General features: G+C 41.2%; 1 protein-coding gene across 4 annotated transcripts in view; it reads right to left on the reverse strand.

Moving 5' to 3' along the window:
• Positions 1-21,130, reverse strand: part of BDP1 (B double prime 1, subunit of RNA polymerase III transcription initiation factor IIIB) — a 113,805-nt gene extending 92,675 nt beyond the window's left edge. For all 4 annotated transcript variants that reach the window (XR_004269236.1, XR_004269238.1, XM_032278831.1 and 1 more), the window contains exons 1-7: positions 20,919-21,130; positions 18,142-18,418; positions 15,662-15,771; positions 13,055-13,114; positions 10,927-11,052; positions 9,333-9,466; positions 6,681-6,775 (exon numbers count right to left, since the gene is read on the reverse strand). Coding sequence is in view for 2 of the 4 variants with exons in the window: in XM_032278831.1 (XP_032134722.1) it covers positions 6,681-6,775; positions 9,333-9,466; positions 10,927-11,052; positions 13,055-13,114; positions 15,662-15,771; positions 18,142-18,418; positions 20,919-21,130 (1,014 nt within the window). In the remaining 2 variants the exon portion in view is untranslated. The remainder of the gene's footprint in view (positions 1-6,680; positions 6,776-9,332; positions 9,467-10,926; positions 11,053-13,054; positions 13,115-15,661; positions 15,772-18,141; positions 18,419-20,918) is intronic.
• Positions 21,131-22,015: the final 885 nt, after the last annotated feature.

The raw sequence follows: 22,015 nt of genomic DNA on the forward strand, positions 1-22,015 counted from the left end.
AAAAATTGGCCAGGCATGGTGGCATGCACCTGTAATCCCAGCTACTTGGGAGGCTGAGGCAGAAGAATCACTTGAACCCAGGAGGCAGAGCTTGCAATGAGCCAAGATCATGCTACTATACTCCAGCCTGGCTGATGGTGCGAGAGTCCAACTAATTAAAAAAAAAAAAAGCCGAGCGCGGTGGCTCAAGCCTGTAATTCCAGCACTTTGGGAGGCCGAGGCGGGTGGATCACGAGGTCAAGAGATTGAGACCATCCTGGTCAACACGGTGAAACTCCATCTCCACTAAAACTACAAAAAATTAGCTGGGCATGGTGGCGCGTGCCTGTAATCCCAGCTACTCAGGAGGCTGAGGCAGGAGAATTGCCTGAACCCAGGAGGCGGAGGTTGCAATGAGCCGAGATCGCGCCATTGCACTTCAGCCTGGGTAACGAGCGAAACTCCGTCCCACCCCCCCCACAAAAAAAAAAAAAAAAAAAAAAAAAAAAGAAAGGCCAGGTGTGGTGGCTCACGTCTGTAATCCCAGCACTTTGGGAGGCCAAGGTGGGTGTATCAGTTGAGGTCAGGAGTTCAAGACTAGCCTGGCCAACAGGATGAAACCCCATCCCTACCAAAATTATAACAATCAGTAGGGCATGGTGATATGCACCTGTAGTCTCAGTTACTCCGGAAGCTGAGGCAGAAGAATTGCTTGAACCTGGGAGGCAGAGGTTGCAGTGAGCCGAGATCAGGCCACTGTATCCAGCCTGGATGGCAGAGAGAGACTCCACCTCAAACAAAAACAAACAAATACACGACAGAGACCAAAAAATTAATTAATTTTTAAAACCCACATGACATGAGAAGATAGAAAAATGTGATACATAGTCAGGAAAAGAAAAAAAAAAGTCAGAAGAAACAGATCTCATTCCCTAGCAAGCAGACTCAGAAAAAAAAAGAAGAAACAGATCCCAATATTATCGAGATACTAGAATGAACAGACAAAAAAGTTAAAGGATCTATCCACTATACAAATATTTGAGGATTCAGAGGAAAGTATAGAGTGAACAGATGGGGAAATCTCAGCCAAGGAATGGAAACTATAAAAAATAACCAGGTGGAAATTACAGAAATAAAAAATATAATTTCAGAAATAAAATATTTACTAAATGGGCTTAACAGGAGATTGAAGATAAAAGACAGGTCCGTGAACTTGATGCTATGAAAATACAAACTATCAAAACTAAAATGGAGAAAAAAAGATTGGAAAAAGGTGGTCAGAGCTTTGGTAACCTGTAGTACGATGTCACATGGGGTAAACTATGTTGGTGGAGTTCTGGAATGAAAGAATTAAGCATACAAAATATTAAAAGAAATAATTTAAAATTTCCCAAATATAATGAAAGATGCAAGAAGCTCAGCAAACTCAAAGAAAACTAAAGCTAGGCATATATACCATCGTCATACAGCTAAATACTAAAATTTGAAGAAAAAAAAGAGAGAAATCCTGAAAATAGCCAGAGAAATACAATTAATCATATACTGAGGCAAGAACGATATAATTACTGTCAACTTTTCATCAGAAACACTGAAAACCAGAAGACAGTAGAATGAAATCTTTAAAAGACCAAAAAGAAAAAAATGTAAAACCAGCAAAATATACCCTTCAAAAACAAGGCTGAAAGGCTAAAATTAAAACATTCAGATAAATGAAAGCTCAGAAAATTTTTCAACAATAGGCCTGTCATTCAGACCTACAGGAGGGAATGAAAACACCAAAAATGGTAAATATATAAATGTTAAAACTTAGCTTTATTTCTACTAAATTTCCTTAAAAGACAAAAGACTCACACATATCTATATATATAGAGAGAGTGTTTTTGTTTGTCTGTTTTTCAAGGCTAGTCAAGTAAGGCAGCAGAAGTAGAGCAGGATGAAAGAAATTTACCTGAGCCAGGTATGGTGGCTTAGCCTGCAATCCCTGTACTCTGGGGGGCCGAGGCAGCAGTTCGCTTGAGCCCAGGAGTTTGAGACCAGCCTGGATGACATGGCAAAACCCCATCTCTACAACAAATACAAAACTTAGCTGGGCATACTGACTCGTGCCTGTACTTGGGCACTTGGGATGCTGAGGTGGAAGGGTCACTTAAGCTCAGAGAAGCTGCAGGTAGCCACAATCATGCCACTGCACTCCAGCCTGGGTGGTAGAGAGTGAAGACGAAATTTGTCTGAACATGAGCTGGTTGGTTTAAAATTAAAAAAATTAATATTAAAAAAGAAATCTGTAACTAGTTGTGTTCCTTTAGTAGTAAACACCAATGCACCTGGAACAGCTGCCTCATTAAACTATCACAAAATAAGTTCACTACAAGGTGCAATTTAAAGATCTATAGGGCTAAGCGCAATGGCTGATGCCTATAATCCCAGCACTTTGAGAAGCTGAAGCTGAAGCAGGACGATCGCTTGAGCCCAGGAATTTGAGACAAGCCTGGGCAACATAGCAAGATCTATTCTGTACAAAAAATAAAAAATTTAGTCAAACATGGTAGCATACACCTGTGGTCCAGGAGGCTGAGGCAGGAAGATTGCTTGAGCCCAGGAGGTCATGGCTGCAGTGAGCTATGGTCGCACCACTGCACTCCACTGTGGGCAACAAAGACTCTGCCTCAAAAAAAAAAAAAAAAAAAAGGAAAGGAAAGGAAAAAGAGGTTGGGCTTGGTGGCTCAGGCCTGTAATCCCAGAACTTTGGAAGGCTGAGGTAGGCAGATCATTTGAGATAAGGAGTTTGAGACCAGCCTGGCCAACAGCAAAACTCTACCTCTACTTTAAAAAAAAAAATTGCAAAAATTTAGCTAGGTGTGGTGGCACGCACCTGTAATCCTCAAGCTACCAAAGAGGTGCGGGAGGCAAAGGTGGCCATGTTCTTTGGGGCTACTGAACTGACAAATAAAAGGCAGAGATTTTCAGGAGCTTTGTGGCTGGTGAATGCAACTACGTCTGGGAGGTTGCAGTGCACCCCAACTCCTCCAGGACAGAACTTCCAGCACTCAAGACCCTTCCAAACCTTACCCTATGAATCCCTTCATCTGTACCTTTATGATATCCTTTAAAATAAACCAATGAACAACTGGTTCAGTGTGCTGAACTTTGCTAGCAGCTGAGAAAGGCAGCTGGAAAGAAGTAAGTTCCTGCTGCAAAGGTTGCAGCATAATTTAGGCCTTGAAGAAGCTATGGTTTTAATACTTTACAAGATGTGTTTTCTCAAAGCTGCCAGTTCTTTTAGAACTTATCAAATCGAAAAGGCTGGGCATGGTGGCTCACACCTATAATGCCAGCACTTTGGGAGACCGAGGCAAGCAGATCACCTGAGGTCGGGAGTTCAAGATCAGCCTGACCAATACAGAGAAGCCTCGTCTCAATTAAAAACACAAAAATTAGCTGGACATGGTAGTGCACACCTGTAGTCCCAGCTACTCAGCAGGCTGAGGCAGGAGAATCGCTTGAACCCGGGAGGCAGAGGTTGCAGTGAGCCAAGATTGTGCCATTGCACTCCACCTTGGGCAACAAGAGTGAAACTCCATCTCAAAAACAAACAAAAAACTAATCAAATTGAGGCTACTCCAACCAGCTTTACAGGGAATGGATTTAAGGCAAATCTTGTGTTTACAAAGATTGAGAGAAAGCCTGAAGAGGAAAGGGGACAGTTTGTGAAGAAAATGGGTGGTATTTTTGCCTTCGAGGTGAAGAATGAATGGCCCAGGGGGTAAAGAAGCCACCTAGTGGTGGATGTAAAGAACAGCAAAGGATCAGTGCTTTCTAACTCCTAAGAAAGCTGGCCAGATGCGGTGGCTCACGCCTGTAATCCCAGCACTTTGGGAAGCCAAGGTGGGCAGATCACGAGGGTCAAGAGATTGAGACCACCCAGGCCAACATGGTGAAACCCCGTCTCTACTAAAAAATACAAAAAATTAGCTGGGCGTGGTGGCACACGCCCGTAGTTCCAGCTACTCAGGAGGCTGAGGCAGGAGAATTGCTTGAACCCGGGAGGCAGAGGTTGCAGCATGCCGAGATCACGCCACTGCACTCCAGCCTGGTGCCTGGCGACAGAGCGAGACTTTGTCTCAAAAAAAAAAGAAAGAAAGAAAGCTGACCACACAACCACAAAGACTGACTAGGACTTACTGGCTTCAGCGACTAAACTGGTAAAGTGAATCCTCAGTTTGCCTTCTTTCAAGGCAGAGTGAAAATCACTGGCAACATGGGTCTGGTTATAAAGTCACAAAGTTTTCAGCTTCAGCCAGGCAAAGGTAAGCTATGAGGAACTCCTTTGGCTACTTTTGAAAATCAAGAAATCTCATCTCACAGACACATAGCTATATAATTTCATGGTCAGAAATTAGACTGAAACTACACATTGGCAAATAACATGAGATAGACTTGTTTTAAATGGTGTGACCAATCGGTTTTCCTAACCTCTAGGTGAATACAACCTCTGATGATAAACTACTGCTTTGCTAAATTGTATACAACTGTGCATTACATAGTATGTTATTTATGGCCTGGAGCAAAATTGAGTTTCAGAATAATATTAGGAACAGCAAAATCCAAAAAACTACATAAACAAAAGCTCCCATTTTGCTTATGAAGTACATTTACGGACCAAGCACAGTGGCTCATGCCTGTAATCCCAACATTTTGGGAGGGCGAGGCAAGAGGATCGCTTGAGTCCAGAAGTTCGAGACCAGCCTGGGCAACATAGTGAGACTTAGTCTCTACGAAAAAAAATTGTTTTAATTAGCCAGGCATGTGCCTGCAGTCCAGGCTACCTAGGAAGCTAAGGTGTGAGGATCGTTTGAGCCCGGAGATAGAGGCTGCAGAGAGCCAAGACAGAGGCTACAGCAGGCCATGATCATGCCCATGCACGCCACACTGCGTAACAGAGCGAGACCCTGTCTCAAAAAAATTAAAATAAAGTACAGTTAAGAATTATTCTGTAGGCCAGGCGTGGTGGCTCAAGCCTGTAATCCCAGCACTTTGGGAGGCCGAGTTGGGCGGATCACTTGAGGTCAGGGGTTCAAGACCAGCCTGGCCAGCGAGGTGAAACCCTGTCTCTACCAAAAATGCAAAAGTTAGCTAGGCATGATGGCAACTGCCTGTAATCCCAGCTACATGGGAGGCTGAGGCAGGAGTGTTGCTTGAAACTGGGAGGCAGAGGTTGCAGTGAGCTGAGATGGTGCCACTGTACTCCAGCTTGGGCGATGGAGCAAGACTCACTTTCAAAAAAAAAAAAAAAAAATTATTCTGCCAAAAATGTAATTTAAGAGTTCCCTGGATGAACTAGAGAAGAAAAAGACTACCAATAGCTGGCAAGTAATTAGTGTTACGCATTTAATAACCTTAATCAGTAATAAATAATAATTCTTAAAATTTTATACTTGGGTCCAGGCATGGTTGGTCACGCCTATAATCCCAGCACTTTGGAAGGCCAAGGCAGGTGATCACTTGAGGTCAGGAGTTCGAGACCAGGCTAGCCAACATGGTAAACCACATCTCTACTAAAAATCCAAAAATTAGCCAGGCATGGTGGACAGGCACCTATATCCCAGATACTCAGGAGGCTGAGGCAGGAGAATCGTTTGAAATGAGGAGACAGAGGTTGCAGTGAGATGAGATTGCGCCACTGCACTCTAGACTGGGCAACAGTGAGACTCCATGTCAAAAAGAAAAAACTTTAAATTTTGCCTTTCATACCAACAGAACAGTATTTTCTTCCCAAATCAATCAATAAAGAGGGATAAATGTAATAAAATCATAACCGTTCAAAACAAAACCAAAAAACTGGCTCACATTTGTAATCCTAGCACTTTGGGAGGCAAAGATGGGCAGATTGCCTGAGCTCATGAGTTCAAGACCAGCCTGGGCAACATGATGAAACCCCATCTCTACTAAAATACAAAAAAAAAAAAAAAAAAAATCAGACAGGTATGGTGGCAGGTGCCTGTAATACCAGCTATGTGGGAGGCTGAGGCATGACAACTGCTTAAACCCAGGAGATGGAGGTTGTAGTGAGCCAAGACCATGCCACTGTACTCTAGTTTGGGCAACAAAGTGAAATTCTGTGGTGTCCTTTGCAGGGACATGGATGAAGCTGGAAAACTACCATTCTTAGCAAACTGACACAAAAACAGAAAACCAAATACCACATGCTCTCACTCATAAGTGGGTGTTGAACAATGAGAATACATGAACACAGGGAGGGGAACATCACACACCCGGGCCTGTCCAGGGATCGGGGACTCGGGGAGTGATAGCAGGGGATGGGGGAATTGGGGAGGAATAGCATTAGGAGAAATACCTAACATAGATGATGGGGTGATGGATGCAGCAAACCACCATGGCACCTGTATACCTATGAAACAAACCTGCATGTTCTGCACGTGTATCCCAGAACGTAAAGTATAATAAACAAATAAATAAATAAAATAATAATAGTGTGTTATACAGCAATAGAAGACTAAACGAGTCCTTTATTTTTAATCAAAGATAAATGGTTAAAATAAAATTTTTTAAAAAGTGGAACACTGTCTCCACTAAAAAAAATAGAAGAACTAAGATTTAAACCAAAGGTAAACAAGTAATACTACTAACATTTGTAAGGTTTGGTCTCTTTCCAATGAACAAATGTGATGGGTTTATTTTACCTTAATTTCTATCCTTGCTCTGTGAGGGAAAAGCTGTCCGATCATAGAAAAGTCAGTTCCCACCATGCTGATGGCTAAAAAAAACATATCTGTTTCTGTGAAAACAAAAGATTTAGAATGACTGAAAATTAATCCTCTCAATATTTCAGAAAAAATAAATCTTACAAAATTTGACAGTAGTTAATTTGACTGGAAAGATCACCATGGAATACCTAAAAACACCTTTTAAATAAAAACTTTTCAGTATAAGAAATCATATGCAGACATGGCAGCTCACACCTATAATCCCAGCACTTTGGGAAGCCAAGGGAGTGCAAATCATTTGAGGTCAAGAGCTCAAGACCAGTCAGGCCAACTTGGCGAAACCTCGTCTCTACTAAAAATTAAAAATAAAATGAGCCAGGCATGGTGATGTGCACCTGTAATCCCAGCTACTAGGGAGGCTGAGGCAGGAGAATAGCTTGAACCCGGGAGGCAGAGGTTGCAGTGAGCTGAGATGGCGCCACTGCACTCCAGCCTGGACGACAGAGTTAGACTCCACCTCAAAAAAGACAGACGAAAGAGGAAAGGGCAGGGGCAGGGGCAGGGGCAGGGGCAGGGGCAGGGGCGGAAAGGAAAGGGGAGAAACGGGAAAAGAGGAAAGGGAAAACGAAAAAGGGAGAGGGGAAAGAAAAGAGACCATATAAAAGCAGCGTAATTCTTTTTTTAAGACATTCATTCTGCCTTGCTGATTTATTCAAAGTGCCCTGAAGAAAACTGTGAGTCATAGTCAGGATAAGGTTACACTATGTAAGCAACTAAAATGTGCTTAGTATATAAAGAAGGTAGCTAGAAAACCACACAAGAGGCCAGGCACAGTGGCTCACACTTGTAATCCCAACACTTTGGGAGGCCAAGGCAGGCAGATCACTTGAGGTCAGGAGTTTGAGACCATCCTGGTCAACATGGTGAAACCCCATCTCTACCAAAAATACAAAAATTGGCTGGGCGCGGTGACACATGCCTGTAATCCCAGCTACCCAGGAGGCTGAAGAAGGAGAATAGTTTGAACCTGGGAGGCGGAAGTTGCGATGAGCCGAGATCATGCCACTGCACTCCACCCTGGGTGACAGGGCAAAACTCCGTCTCAAAAAAAGAAACCATTAACAGAAGTTACACCTCAGAAGAATAGGAACAGGAAAGTCAAAGAAGGGAAGTATAGAGTCTTTCTTTATACTCTGCTGTTTGAATTTTTCCCCAAAACTACTGTTTTTAAAATAAAAATAGTAAGCACCAGCATGCAACAGATTTTTAACAGCATACTATTTATCTAAAGATTTTATTATACAATTTTATTTGAGGTAGAACATTAGGAGTATTACAAATACTCTATTGTTATCTGCAAAATGGGGTTAAAAAAAAAGGAATAGTCTATTGTTAATTTTTACTTAATTGGTATTTGTTGTACAGGGATTTGACAGAGAGAAAGATTCCAGCCAAAATGACTATAAAGTTAATTCTTTAAAAAGATTTCTTTCAGCAGAATAGTGACTAAAAGAAACTTAAAAAATAAAAATAAAAAAGAACAGAAAAAAATATATTTCAGGGCCATGCACAGTGGCTTACGCCTGTAATCCCAACACTTTGGGAGGTGAAGGCATGAGATCACTTGAGCCCAGGCGTTGGAGACCAGCCTGGGCAACATTTTGAGACCTCATTTCTACAAAAAAATCCAAAAAACAGGCCTGGCACAGTGGCTGACGCCTGTAATCCCAGCACTTTGGGAGGCTAAGGTGGGTGGATTACCTGAGGTCAGGAATTTAAGACCAGCCTGGCCAACAAAGTGAAACCCCGTCTCTACTAAAAATACAAAAATTAGCTGGGCATGGTGGTGGGTGCCTGTAATCTTAATTACTCGAGAAGCTGAGGCAGGAGAATTGCTTGAACCTCGGAGGTGGAGGTTGCAGTGAGCAGATATCGTGCCATTGCACTCCAGCCTGGGCAACAAGAGCAAAACACCACCTCAAAAAAAAAAAGAAAAAAGAATTCCAAAAAATTAGTGGGTGTGGTGGCACATACCTATAGTGCCACCTACTCTGGAAGGCTGAGACATGAAGATCACATGAGCCCAGGAGTTCAAGGTTGCAGTAAGCTATGATCGTTCTACTGCACTCCAGCCTTGGCAATCAAGACCCTATCTCTACTTTCTAGGTTTATTTTTCTGAATTTTTTTTGTAAAAATGAGGTCTTGCTTTATTGCCCAGGCTTGTCTCAAACTCCTGGCCTCTAGTGATCCTCCTACCTCAAAGTCAGAGATACCGTTCCATGGAGGGCATAAGATATAGGTGTTAGGCTGAGCGTGGTGACTCATGCCTGTAATCCCAGCACTTTGGGAGGCTGAGGCAGGTGGTTCACTTGAGGCCAGGAGTTCGAGACTAGCCTGGCCAACATGGTGAAACCCTGTCTTAGAAAAAAAGAAATTAAATTTTTTATTGTATTATTTTTTAAATTTTTTAAAAATTAAAAAAAAAAAAGATATAAGTGTTAATAAAATTAGCTGGAATAAAATGGTAGTTTGCATTTTGTTTACTTAGGGGATACCTGATTTAATTCAAAAACAGTCACTTCATTTCAAATAAATAATTTACACACTTTTAAATGAAAATTAGTTACCTTTATTTGACCATGGTTTAGAGTAATAGTTTTTCCTAAAGCTGGAGTATGTAGTTGTAGAACCACGCTCAAATATGGGGTCATTTTCTTCAACAACACAAGGGCCTTTTGTTCTTAAAACTTCTACAGTTAAACTGAAATAAACACATTTTTAAATAGATCTATACTAAAAACGAGTAAGGAAACAAATAGTAAATGAGATTTAAATAATTATACTTTGAAGTTTAGCATGGCAATCATATCAAAAGCACAATATTTATGTGAAATACAGGTATTTTCCAAGCACCTACTAAGTTTTACTTTTAAACGTGATTCCAAGAGGGCAGAAAGAAATGCCAACTCATTTTCAAAATCCATAACAGCAACATAATATTTAAAAAATATCTTTGGGCTACCTATTACAAAAAAGTATTATTGACTTCCACACGTCTTTCATATTCAGTATGTATTACTGTGCTGGACTCAATGGAAATTTTGAAAAACAGAAGCACTTTATGTCTTACATTCCTGCAGACAAAGCAGTTAAATATGCTTTTAGCTATTTAATGACCAGTAAAATCATCATCACAAACTAATGGAAAACAGCCCACAAAAACAACTATTATTAGCAGTATTAATGCTTAATTATAGAACGTAAATGTAAAATTATTTTTCACTAACTAAACTCTCAAAAGGCCTTCCAACACTCTATTTATTTACTTACTAATTTATCATCTTTAAAAAAAAAAAAATACCCTAGCCGGGCACGATGGCTCACACCTGTAAGCCCAGCACGTTGGGAGCCCGAGGCAGGCAGATCACGAGATCAGGAGATCGAGACTATCCTGGCCAACATGATAAAATCTTGTCTCTACTAAAAATACAAAAATGAGCCGGGCGTGGTGTTGTGCACCTGTAATCCCAGTTAGTAGTAAGGCTGAGGCAGCGGAATCACTTGAACCCCGGGGGCGGAGGTTGCAGTGAGCCCAGGTCATGCCACTGCACTTCAGCCTGGAGACAGAGCGAGACTCCAAAAAAAAAAAACCTTAAAAAAGACAACAAATTCCAAATTCCACAATGCACAATGTGAGAAATTTAATGTTATAACTGAGAAATTAAACCAGAAAATGAATTAAACATCACCGTAACAAAAATCACAAAATATGTTAAACCCACATTTTATTGCATATTCATGAGTTATTACCACACATCAGGATATGCTCTTAACAATATGAGAACTTGAATACTGACTTCAAGACTGTACCAATCTTAGAAATTTATCCTCAGTGGAAGATAGCATAAGATTAGTTCAATAGCTTGACTCAATGACCAGCAAAGATGACAAAACAACGGTGTTAGGTTAATAGATGATAGGTCATCTTCTCATATAAAATAGAGTTATAAAAATTACTAAAATTGGGTGGGAGGGGAGAGAAAAAAATTACTAAAATTTATAAATTAATCTCACACATTTTTCTATTTGTAATATTCATTATGCAAATATAAACAACAAGGTCTAAGTGACAAAGGCCAATATAGAAAGAGGATCTCTCTCACTGGACAAAGCATGTTTGTTCTCATGAAAGCACAATCTCACATTCTCTTTTTAAAATACCTTTCTTCATCCAAAATAATAGAACCATCTTCCGCCACTTTTACTCGAGGAACCAGTAATGCTCCATCATCTGTCTCTTCTTCCATTTCATTATCTTCAGCATTAGGAGTTCTCTTACCTTCTTGCCTACCAAATATAAAGATAAGTTAATTCATATAGGCAGGAGAAGTTATTTCTTGAATAGTATAAAATTTAAATAAATGATTACAAACTCAACATTCTAGCTATTTCCAACTTTCCCTATAATCTAAATGAAAACAGTATGAGTTGTTAAGGACACAACTATAGGATTTTCTCAAGTTTTATCTGGAGGCACTTAGTAAAAAGTCATTAATCTCTTTTAAAATAAAGAGAGGGCCGGGCGCGGTGGCTCACACCTGTAATCCCAGCACCTTGGGAGGCCGAGGCGGGTGGATCACGAGGTCAAGAGATCGAAACCATCCTGGTCAACATGGTGAAACCCCGTCTCTACTAAAACTACAAAAAAAAATTAGCTGGGCATGGTGGCACGTGCCTGTAATCCCAGCTACTCAGGAGGCTGAGGCAGGAGAATTGCCTGAACCCAGGAGGCGGAGGTTGCGGTGAGCCGAGATCGCGCCATTGCACTCCAGCCTGGGTAACAAGAGCGAAACTCCGCCTCAAAAAAAAAAAAAAATAAAATAAAATAAAATAAAGAGAAACAGGCAGGGCATGGTGGTTCATGCCTGTAATCCTAGCACTTTTGGAGGCCAAGGCAGGAAGTTCACTTGAGGCCAGGAATTGAGATCAGCCTGGGCAACATAGCAAGACCCTACCTCTACAAAAAAATTTAAAAATTAGCCCAACACGGTGATATATGCCTGCAGTCCCAGCTTCTCAGAGGCTGAGGCAGGAGTATCTTTTGAGGCTAATATTTTAATCACAGCCCTGCACCCCAGCCTGGGAGACTGTCCAAGACCCTATCTGTAAAATAATAATAATGATTATAGTTATATAGCATTAGTTTCTACATTATTTGACAACATTTCAGTACAATCCTTCAAGGTATTTTCATACTTATTTGAGCCTTAAGGAAAACAGACAGATGCAGCAGCTCACGCCTGTAATCCTAGCACATTTGGAGGCTGAGGCAGGAGGATTACTTGAGCTTAAGTTCAAGACCACCAGCCTGGGCAACATAGTAAAACTTTATGGAAAAAAACTCTTCAAAAATTAAAAAGTTTAGCCAAGCGTGGTGGCACACACCTGTACTACCAGCTACTCAGGAGGCTGAGGCAGGAGGATCACTTGAGCCCAGGAGGTCAGGGCTGCAGCAAGCTGTGTTCACACCACTGCACTCCAGCCTGCGTGACATAGCAACACCCTGTCTCAAAAATTAAATTGAATTTTTAAAATTACAAAAACAGAAGTCCAACCAAATGTAATTTTTTTTGTTTTTGTTTTTTGAAACGGAGTTTTGCTCTTGTTGTCCAGGCTAGAGAGCAATGGCACAATCTTGGCTCACTGCAACCTCTGCCGCCTGGGTTCAAGCGATTCTCTTGCCTCAGCCTTCCCAGTAGCTGAGATTACAAGCATTTGCCACCACACCTGGCTAATGTTATATTTTTAGTAGAGACGGGGTTTCTCCACGTTGGTCAGATTGGTCTTGAACTCCTGACCTCGTGATCCACCCGCTTCAGCCTCCCAAAGTGCTTGGATTACAGGTGTGAGCCACTGCGCCCATCCCAAATGTAATTTTTTTTAAGAGACAAGCTCTTGCTCTGTCACCCAGGCTGGAATGCACCAGCATGATCATAGTTCACTACAGCCTTGAATATGTGGGCTGAAGCGATCCTCCCACCTCAGCCTCCTGAATAACTACTACTGTTTTTATTAAAAGGCAGGGCATTATAAGTACATGCCACCATGTGCAGCTAATCTTAACATTTTTTGTAGAGACAAAATGTCACTATGATGCCCAGGCTGGTCTTAACTCCTGACTTCAGGCAATCCTCCTATCTTGGCTTCCCAAAGTGCTGAGATTACAGGTGTGAACCACTGTGCCCGACCCCAATCAAATGTAATCCAACCATAACAGGAAACACCATTTGATTCCATTTTTTTTTAATGTAGCAATAGAATATATTCAAAAATAAAATAAAATACTTACTCTTTTTTCTGGACTGAAGTCAATGGCTTTTCGGTTTTCTTTTCTGGTTCCAGTGAAGAGCTATTGAACATAAATAACAATATCTTTAATAAATTATTAATTTATATCCTTTTGATTCTATCTGTAGGCAAGAAGAAAATTATTTTAATGGTTTTTTTTTTGAGATGCAGTCTCACTCTGTCACCCAGGCTGGAGTGCAATGGCGTGATCTCAGCTCACTGCAACCTCTGTCCCCCGGGTTCAAGCAATTCTCCTGCCTCAGCCTCCCCAGTAGCTGCGATTACAGGCACCTGCTATTGTGCCTGACTAATTTTTATATTTTTATTAGAGACAGGGTTTCACCATCTTGGTCAGGGTGGTCTTGAACTGCTGACCTCATGATCCACCCACCTCGGCCTCTCAAAGTACTGAGATTACAGGCGTGAGCCACCATACCTGGCCTCTAACTTCTATTTTTTAATGATATACCACAGCATTTTGTTAATGACAGTGCAATCCAACAATGAATTTTTCAGTCAAAAGCTTGTCATCAAGTACAGCTAATTTGTTAGGTCCTAAGTAGGGAATATTTTTTTTTAAAATACAACAACAGTGTCTTGCTGTGTCACCCAGGCTGACGTGCAGTGGTGTGATCTCAGCTCACTGCAACCTCTACTTCTTGGGGTCAAGCAAACCACCCAAATCAGCCTCCCAAGTAGGTTGGACTATAGGTATGTGCTACTACACCAGGCTAATTCCTGTCTTTTAATTTTCTGCAGAGATGAGATCTCACCATATCGCTCAGACTGGTCTCAAACTCCTGGGATCATGCAATTGTCCCACCTTAGCCTCCCCAAATGCTGGGATTACAGACATGAGCCACCACACCCAGCAGAGAATAGGAGGCTCCCAGTCCCGAAGCATGAAGCAACCTAGGTGTCTTGTCTCCAACTCCCAGATGTTAACTCAAAACCTAGGCTTCTGGCCCTTTCTTCAACAGGGCCAAAGACCTAGTGAATCTGAAAAAAGGCTATGGTGAAGAACTGGACCTAATGCCCACCCCTACCTGCTAAACCATCAACAATACAACGAGATTATAAACCTTCTACCTCCCAGGCTTTTTTTTTTTTTTTTTTTTTTTTGAGACAGAGTCTCGTTCTTTCGCCAGGCTGGAGTGCAGTGGCTCGATCTTGGCTCACTGCAACCTCCGCCTCCCAGGTTCAAACGATTCTCCTGCCTCAGCCTCCTAAGTAGCTGGGATTATAGGTGTCAGCCACCACGCCCAGCTAATTTTTGTATTTTTAGTAGAGAAGCTTTGTTCTTGGATGATTTATTAATCAAACTACTAATGTTTATTAGAAGGCAGGGCATAAAACTTAAATCACTCCTTTACACCAGGTTATAGATGTTAGAAACAGAAATTGCAATCCGTTCAAACTTTTTTTTTTAAATGAGACAGAGTCTCGCTGTCTCCCAGGCTGGAGTGCTGTGGTGCAATCTTGGCTCACTGCCACCTTGAATTCCCAGGCTCAAGTGATCCTCCCACCTCAGCCTCCTGTGCACCACAACGCCCAGCTAATTTTTGTATTTTTTTGTAGAGATGGGGTCTCACTACATTGCCCAGGCTAGTCTCAAATTCCTGGGCTCAAGCAATCCTCTCCTCTTGGCCTCCCAAAACGCTGCGATTACAGGTATGAGTTATCTCGCCTGGCAAAAATTGCAATCTTGATTACAAAAAAGTTGCTTAGTTGGTTTTACTACACCTTAGTAATTAATGTAATGAAGCATAAGAAAGGAAACTTTTTTTTTTGAGACAAGATCTCACTGTCACCCAAACTAGAGTACAGTGGCATGAACATGGTTTACTGCAGCCTCAACCGCCAGGGCTCAGGCAGTCTTCCTGCCTTAGTCTCCCAAACAGCTGGAACCAAAGTCACATGCCACCATGCCTGGCCAATTTTTGTATTTTTTGTAGAGACAGGGATTCACCATGTTGCCCCAGCTAGTCTCAAGTTCCTGGACTCAAGCAGCCCACCTGCCTTGGTCTCCTAAAGTGCTGGGATTACAGGTATGAGCCACTGTGCCCAGCCAGGAAATTTATTTTTAATCCCAGAAATAAAGGGCATAATTTACCATTTCTAGAAAGTAGTCACTTGAAATCCTGCAAATTTTGTTATAAAATTCTATTTAAAAGGACATCATATATGTTCTAAATTTTGTCAACGTGCTTTTGGAAAACAAAAAACTGTACTCTAAAAATGGTATTTATATCACTATATACCCAAAGAAAGTAAAAGGCCAGGCACAATGGCTCACGCCTGTAATCTCAGCACTTTGGAAGGCCAAAGTGGGTGGATCACCTAAGGTCAGGAGTTGAAACCTGACTAGCCAACATGGTGAAACCCCCATCTCTACTAAAAATACAAAAATTAGCCAGGCATGCTGGATGGCACCTGTAATCCCAGCTACTTGGGAAGCTGAGGCGGGAGAATCGCTTGAACCTGGGAGGCAGGGATTGCAGTGACCCGAGACTGTGCCACTGTAATGGAATACAGTCTGGGTGACAGAGCGAGACTCCACCTCCAAACAGAAAAAGGAGATAGTAAAGCAGAAATAAATTTTACTTACGTCATTGGATTATTATCTGGTAGATAATATATGAAGTCTCTCATAGTCATTTTTGAACGATCCAGTGGCCTCTGGCTTTCATTTACAGCATATTTGTTTTTCCATTGTTTCTGTATATATAAAAACACACAGATCCACTTTTATAAATACTAAAGAATTTCAGATGTACTATATGCAAATATACAGTCCACTGTTGCATTCACCATAAGTGCTTTAATATTATTCTTACCCCAATTATGTAATTTTGCAGATGGAATATTAAAAAGTTGTAGCACATTACCCTTAATAGTTTTGAGGTTTTATATATGTATTTTTGAGAGGGCGTCTTGTCCAGGCAAGAGTGCAGTGGTGCAGTCATAGCTCACTGCAGCCTGGAACTCCTGAGCTCAAGTGGTCCTGCCACCTCAGCCTCCCAAGTAACTACAGATTCTTGCCACAACAACTGGCTAATTTTGTGGGGTTTTTTTTTTCTTTTTCTTTTTTTTTTTTTTAAGAGACATCCTGCTCAGGAAATGTGGGGGGGTCTTTTGTTTTTGTGTTTTTGGGTAGAGATGGAGTCTCCTATGTTGCCCAGGCTGGTCTCAAATTCCTGGGCTCAAGTGATCCTCCTACCTCAGCCTCCTTAAGCACTGCAATTACAGGGTGAACCACGTACCCAGCCAGTATTTACTTTTTAACAATTAAAGTGACTAAGACTAGACAAAAGCTCAGTGCAACCAGGCATGGTGGCTCATGCCTATAATTCCAGCACTTAGAGAGGCCAAAGCAGGAGGATCACTTGAGCTCAGGAGTTACCAGCCTGGGCAACGTAGTGAGACCTTGTCTCAAAACTAAATATATAAATAATAAACGAATAAAACTAATAAAGCTCAATGTATAAAATGCTTACTGACGCCTTCTAACTAAACATCTTAATACCTCACTGAGAATTTGTGCTTACACAGTTTTCTTTTTCAACCCTGTAGTGAATTGAAATTCCATGTTTTATAAAATTCTTGAAGCAAATGTTTAATCCTTAATCCCCCAAAATAAATTAAATAAGCATTTTCTATAAAACATAGAACCTTTTTAAAATTAAATTACGCAAGGTCACATAGCTAGTAAAGAAATGAAGCTACAGCAGGCACGGTGACTCACGCCTGTAATCCCAGCACTTTGGGAGGCCAAAGCAGGTAGAAGAGGTCAGGAGTTCAAGACCAGCCTGGCCAATAAGGCAAAATGCTGTCCCTACTAAAAATACAAAAATTAGCCAGACATGGTGGTCGGCGCCTGTAATCCCAGCTACTCAGGAGGCCGAGGCAGGGAGAATCACTTGAACCCAGGAGGCAGAGGTTGCAGTGGGCTGAGATCACACCATTGCACTCCAGCCTGGGTGACAGAGTTTCACTGTCTCAAAAAAGAAGAAAAGAAATGAAGCTGAGAGTCAATCCTTAAGTATTTAACTCTAGGGCTGGCATGCTCTACTACTGTTACCTGCCCTTCTAGAAAAAAAATCAATCCTCAAGACTGAAAAGAACATGGACTCTACTATATGCATACCACAAATTTTTCCCACTTGTAATTTTCCATATTTGTCAATTTAGAAAACATTATTAATTCATTTTGCTCAACTATATTTGTCTTTTCTTTTTTTTTCCCCCCCAGAGACAGTTTCACTCTATTACCCAGGCTGGAGTACAGAGGCACAATTTCGACTCACTGCAACCTCTGCCTCCCAGGTTCAAGCAATTCTCATGACTCAAACTCCCCAGTAGTTAGGATTACAAGTGTGCACCACCATGCCCAGCTAATTTTTGTATTTTTAGTAGAGATTGGGTTTTGCCATGTTGGCCAGGCTGGTCTTGAACTCCTTACCTCAAGTGATCCGCCTGCCTCGGCCTCCCAAAGTGCTGGGATTACAGGTGTGAGCCAACATGCCCAGCCTATACTTGTCTTAATTCAAAAATACATCACTTGTTACTTGGACATCTTTCTATGAAAAGTCTGGTTGAAGGCTTATTTTATAAATGTTTGTGTATGTATATCTGTGTGTATGTACATAAAACTTATCTGAGGCCTCTACCAAAAACAGTGAAAACATAAATAAATAAAATATGTAAAAATTACACTCAGTGACAATGTAGTTTAAGTCCATGGTACATCAGTCATCCCTTAACAAGAGGGGATTTTGTACTGACTAAGGCATGTTACGTGGTTTTGTTCCCCCTTCAAAATGCCACAGATGTTTTTCTTTCAAATGATTCCTTTTTTTTTTTCTAATTTTTATTTTATTTTATTTATTTATTTTTTTTTTTAAAAGATGGGGTTTCACCATATTGGTCAGGCTGGTCTCGAACTCCTGACCTCAGCTGATCCACCCACCTCAGCCTCCCAAAGTGCTGGGATTACAGGCGTGAGCCACCGCACCCGGCAAATGATTCCTTACGAACATAAACAGAAATCCAGCAGGCAACATCAAAATCCTGATTCTCCTCCCTTACCTTCTCTTTTCTCAATTCTTCTTTTAACATTTCCCTCAGTTTCTGGGCTTTGTATATTCGGTATCTGTCTGAGCACGGCTGTTTCTCTTTTGTTGGAGTGGCAATTGGCTGTGGAGCTGCTTGATTAACAGGAGATAAGGGATGGGATTCTGAAGAAACACTGACGCTAGACTTAACCAGAGGAGAAGTACTTGATATTCGCTTTCTTCTCTGTGAAACAGTAGAAGAAGATTTACTGGATTCTTTAACATCATTGTCACTAGCAGTCTTTTCAGTACTGTTGAAATTAAAAAGAAAAAAGAGGGTACCATGAATCTGCTGTTATACATGCTAGTTTTAAAACATAGTCTGCTAAAAATCCAAAACTGTAATCTCATAATTTAAAAAAATCAGTAACTTGAGATTTATGTTAATTGTGACAGGTTACAAAAAAATATTTGTTTAGTAAATCTTTTAAATATATGCAAATTCTAACAGACTCTTAATCTTTTTCAAACATAAAAGTCCCTAAGCACATTAGAGCACATAATTACAGGTTTAGCTCCCTCAAAACAAAAAGTAACCAACTTACAGAACAAACCTTAATCAGCCTAATTTGTATTACTAAGTAACAGAGTTTTTAAAGTAATAATTTATAATTAATTTATATATAAAATTAAAAATTTATAATTCACTCTGACATCTTACACTGGTCTAAACTATCAGCATTTTACTTATCAACCTGAGGTCAGTCAAATCAAATATGCAAAACTTCAAACCTCTGAAATACCTGTATTGCAGTATTTGAAGAAAAACATTTAGTTACAATAGTCAAACCAAATTCCCTTTAAGGCAGAAATCATTTTATCTTTTGTCAGGTACAACTCTACTTACACAGCCATCAAAAGAAACTCTTCAGTCAAAAAAAGTACTCAGTCACCCCAAATTGTATATTAGGTATGGTACACCTCAGATATAAATATTTCAGGAATGGTCTGTAAAGGTGACTAAGTCAAAAAAAGAGGTGGTATAAGTCACTAATTAAAAATAATCTGCTTTTTTCATATCTTACAGTTATTTGTAAAAAATTAGAAAATGCCTTAACTTACAGAATAACCTTTGCAGGAAGACTTCTATTTAAATTTTTATCTTAGCTATTATGACAATGTGATACATGCATTATTTGCATTTCACCCAATTATGTTGAATGCATAATGACAGAATATATATCTATAGATTTTTACAACTAGTAAAAACCCACAAAGAAATTTTAAAAGGCCGAGCACAGTGGCTCATGCCTGTAATCCCAGCACTCTGGGATGAGGCAGGTAAATCACTTGAGGTTGGGAGTCTGAGTTCAGCCTGGCAAACATGATGAAACCCATCTCTACTGAAAATACAAAAATTAGCTCAGCATGATGGAGCATGCCTGTAGTCCCAGATACTGGGAAGCTGAGGCAGGAGAACTGCATAAACCCAGAAGGTGGAAGTTGCAGTAAGCCAAGATTGCACCACTGCACTCAAGCCTGGGCAACAGAGTAAGACTCCATCTTGAAGAAAAAAAAATTTTTTTTTAAATGGGAAAACAAAAAAGAAAACACTTCCACAGAGTCAGTAATGGTTAAAAAAAACCACATGACGAAAAAATAAATTATATTCCCCAAATGTAAATGTCAACTCTTAAAAAAAATTAAATATACTTGACCATAAATGTCTCTAAACTATAATATTTAAGCAATTTATTAAATTATCTACCATCATGCACTCATACCTAATTAATGAAATCTCTTAGAACTTTATTAATTTAACAGCAACTAGTATTGGTGTCTCCATTCTGGTATAAAATTTTTAAAACAGATTCATGTAAGAAACTTGGAAATTACTAAGCATCACCGAGGTATCAACATTACACACTACACTCAGCCCCAGTACAGGCCAATAGAGGAAGATGTGCCAAAAATAAAAAAATTTTTCACCTTCCTACCACAGCATAAACAGAATTTGTACCATCTCACTCTCATTTAAGGTTGTTTACTGATTTCTTCATATATACAGAAAGAGAGGCCATCTTAGCCTAACATGTCTTAAATTTACTCCATCACCTTTTTAAAAAGCTAATAATCTTTTGTGGGCAGCTAATCTGCCATATCCCCTGTAAGATAGTTTACATGAGTTATCTCCAATCTCCACCAAAACGCTCAAAGTAGGCAATATTATTCTCATTTTGCAGATGAGTAAATGCTGCCTGAGAAAAGTCTACCTTTAGACTAAAAGAGTCCTGAATCCAAATATGATACATGACGCTAAAGCCATGCTTCTCTATTCGGGAAACATGGTCACCATAGTTAAAGGGGCACACTTCAATCAAGTAACTAGAACTCTTACTCACTGACATAAGTCAGCAGAGCCAAAACAATACTTATCTTCTCCTTTTAAAAATAAATATTTTATAAACTGAAAAACAAAAACACTTCCCTGCAAAGCACTCCAGAAGGATGAAAACTATGGTGACTAAATTCTCAAATGAATAGTGTGGATATTCTTCACTTCCGGACTGCCATATCCCGATTGTCCCCTCCACCACTCGAAGACATGATTTCTCCTTTTGGAGAATCTACAGACCGTGACAAAATCCACGCAAGCCACACTCTGCAGGTCAGATAACCAAACTGCAGTTTGGAATCGTTTCATACTGCAATCGAGAGCTGACTCCTGTGATAAAATTCATTGCTCAGCTTCCAGATGACAGGCCCGGAGAGGCAGGGCAAATGAAAATTCTTCCCTCTACAAGCTCTTACCTGATCCTAGGAGCCTTTTCTTGGGGCTCCGCTCCATCGAAATGGACGGCGGACACATCTTTGGGCTCCGGTGGCTTAGAAGAGGAGTCCGTGGCAGGTTCCGGCGGCCTGGGAGACTCCTGCCCACGCTGGGGATTGGGCGCGGCGGAGCCCCTGGCGCCCACACCAGGCCTGACATTCGGCTTCACGCTAAGGCGTGCCCTGCGGAACATGGCGGAGCCAGGGGGCCCGGGGAGGCAGCCTGACGGCCGCTCACAACCCCGAGCCCCGGCGGCTGCCCGGAAAGGGGGTTAGGAACTACGCCCTCCCCACAAAGCCCCACCACCAGCCCAGCGGGCAGCTACCGCAGTTTCACTCCCCCGCCGCCACCTCCTCCTCTCTCCCGCCGCCGCCGCTTTTTCATGACCCTGCCACACACTGACGGCCAAATTTCTCTCTCCTCCCAGCTCCCCCGCCCTTACAGGGCGCCGGAACTGATCGCGCCATCAGCCAGCGCCGCGGAATGACGTCAGACGCATAGCACTGGGAGCCATGGTAACTACCAAGCTACCGAGACTGGGTTATCTGCGGATCAGAAATTGAGATGCAGAGACCTGTGCTCTTTATTCTCTAGGACTCCTTAGGAGTAGTTGAAAAGAAGAAAGTCGACTTTTCAGCTCAAACCTTTACTGGAACTATTAAAATCGCTGGCCGATTTTGTTTTTAGAGGTCCCGAAGGGCTTAGAAATTCTAAATTGAGTAGACAGATTAGAAATGCTGGTGTGAAGAAACTGATAATGCTTACTTCCTAGGAGAGGAATTGAGTTTCTGGGAAACACGTCGTGGTAGAAAGATCATGTATTGTACGCCCTTGTGTACTTTTTTGTTTTTTTATTTTGAGACAGGGTCTCGCTCTGTCGCCTAGACTGGAGTGGTGCAGTAGGGCAATCTTGGCTGACTGCAGCCTCCACCTACAGGGCTCAAGCGATCCTTCCGTCTCAGCCTTCTAAGTAGCTGGGACCACAGGCACGCACCACCACACCCGGCTAATTTTTTTTCTTTTTTTGTATATTTATTAGAGACAGGGTTCATTATGTTGCCGACGCTAGTCTTGAACT

The sequence above is a fragment of the Sapajus apella genome, unplaced genomic scaffold (assembly GCF_009761245.1).
Source record: "Sapajus apella isolate SASKATOON/1434 unplaced genomic scaffold, GSC_monkey_1.0 scaffold1, whole genome shotgun sequence".
Classification (NCBI taxonomy): domain Eukaryota; kingdom Metazoa; phylum Chordata; class Mammalia; order Primates; family Cebidae; genus Sapajus; species Sapajus apella.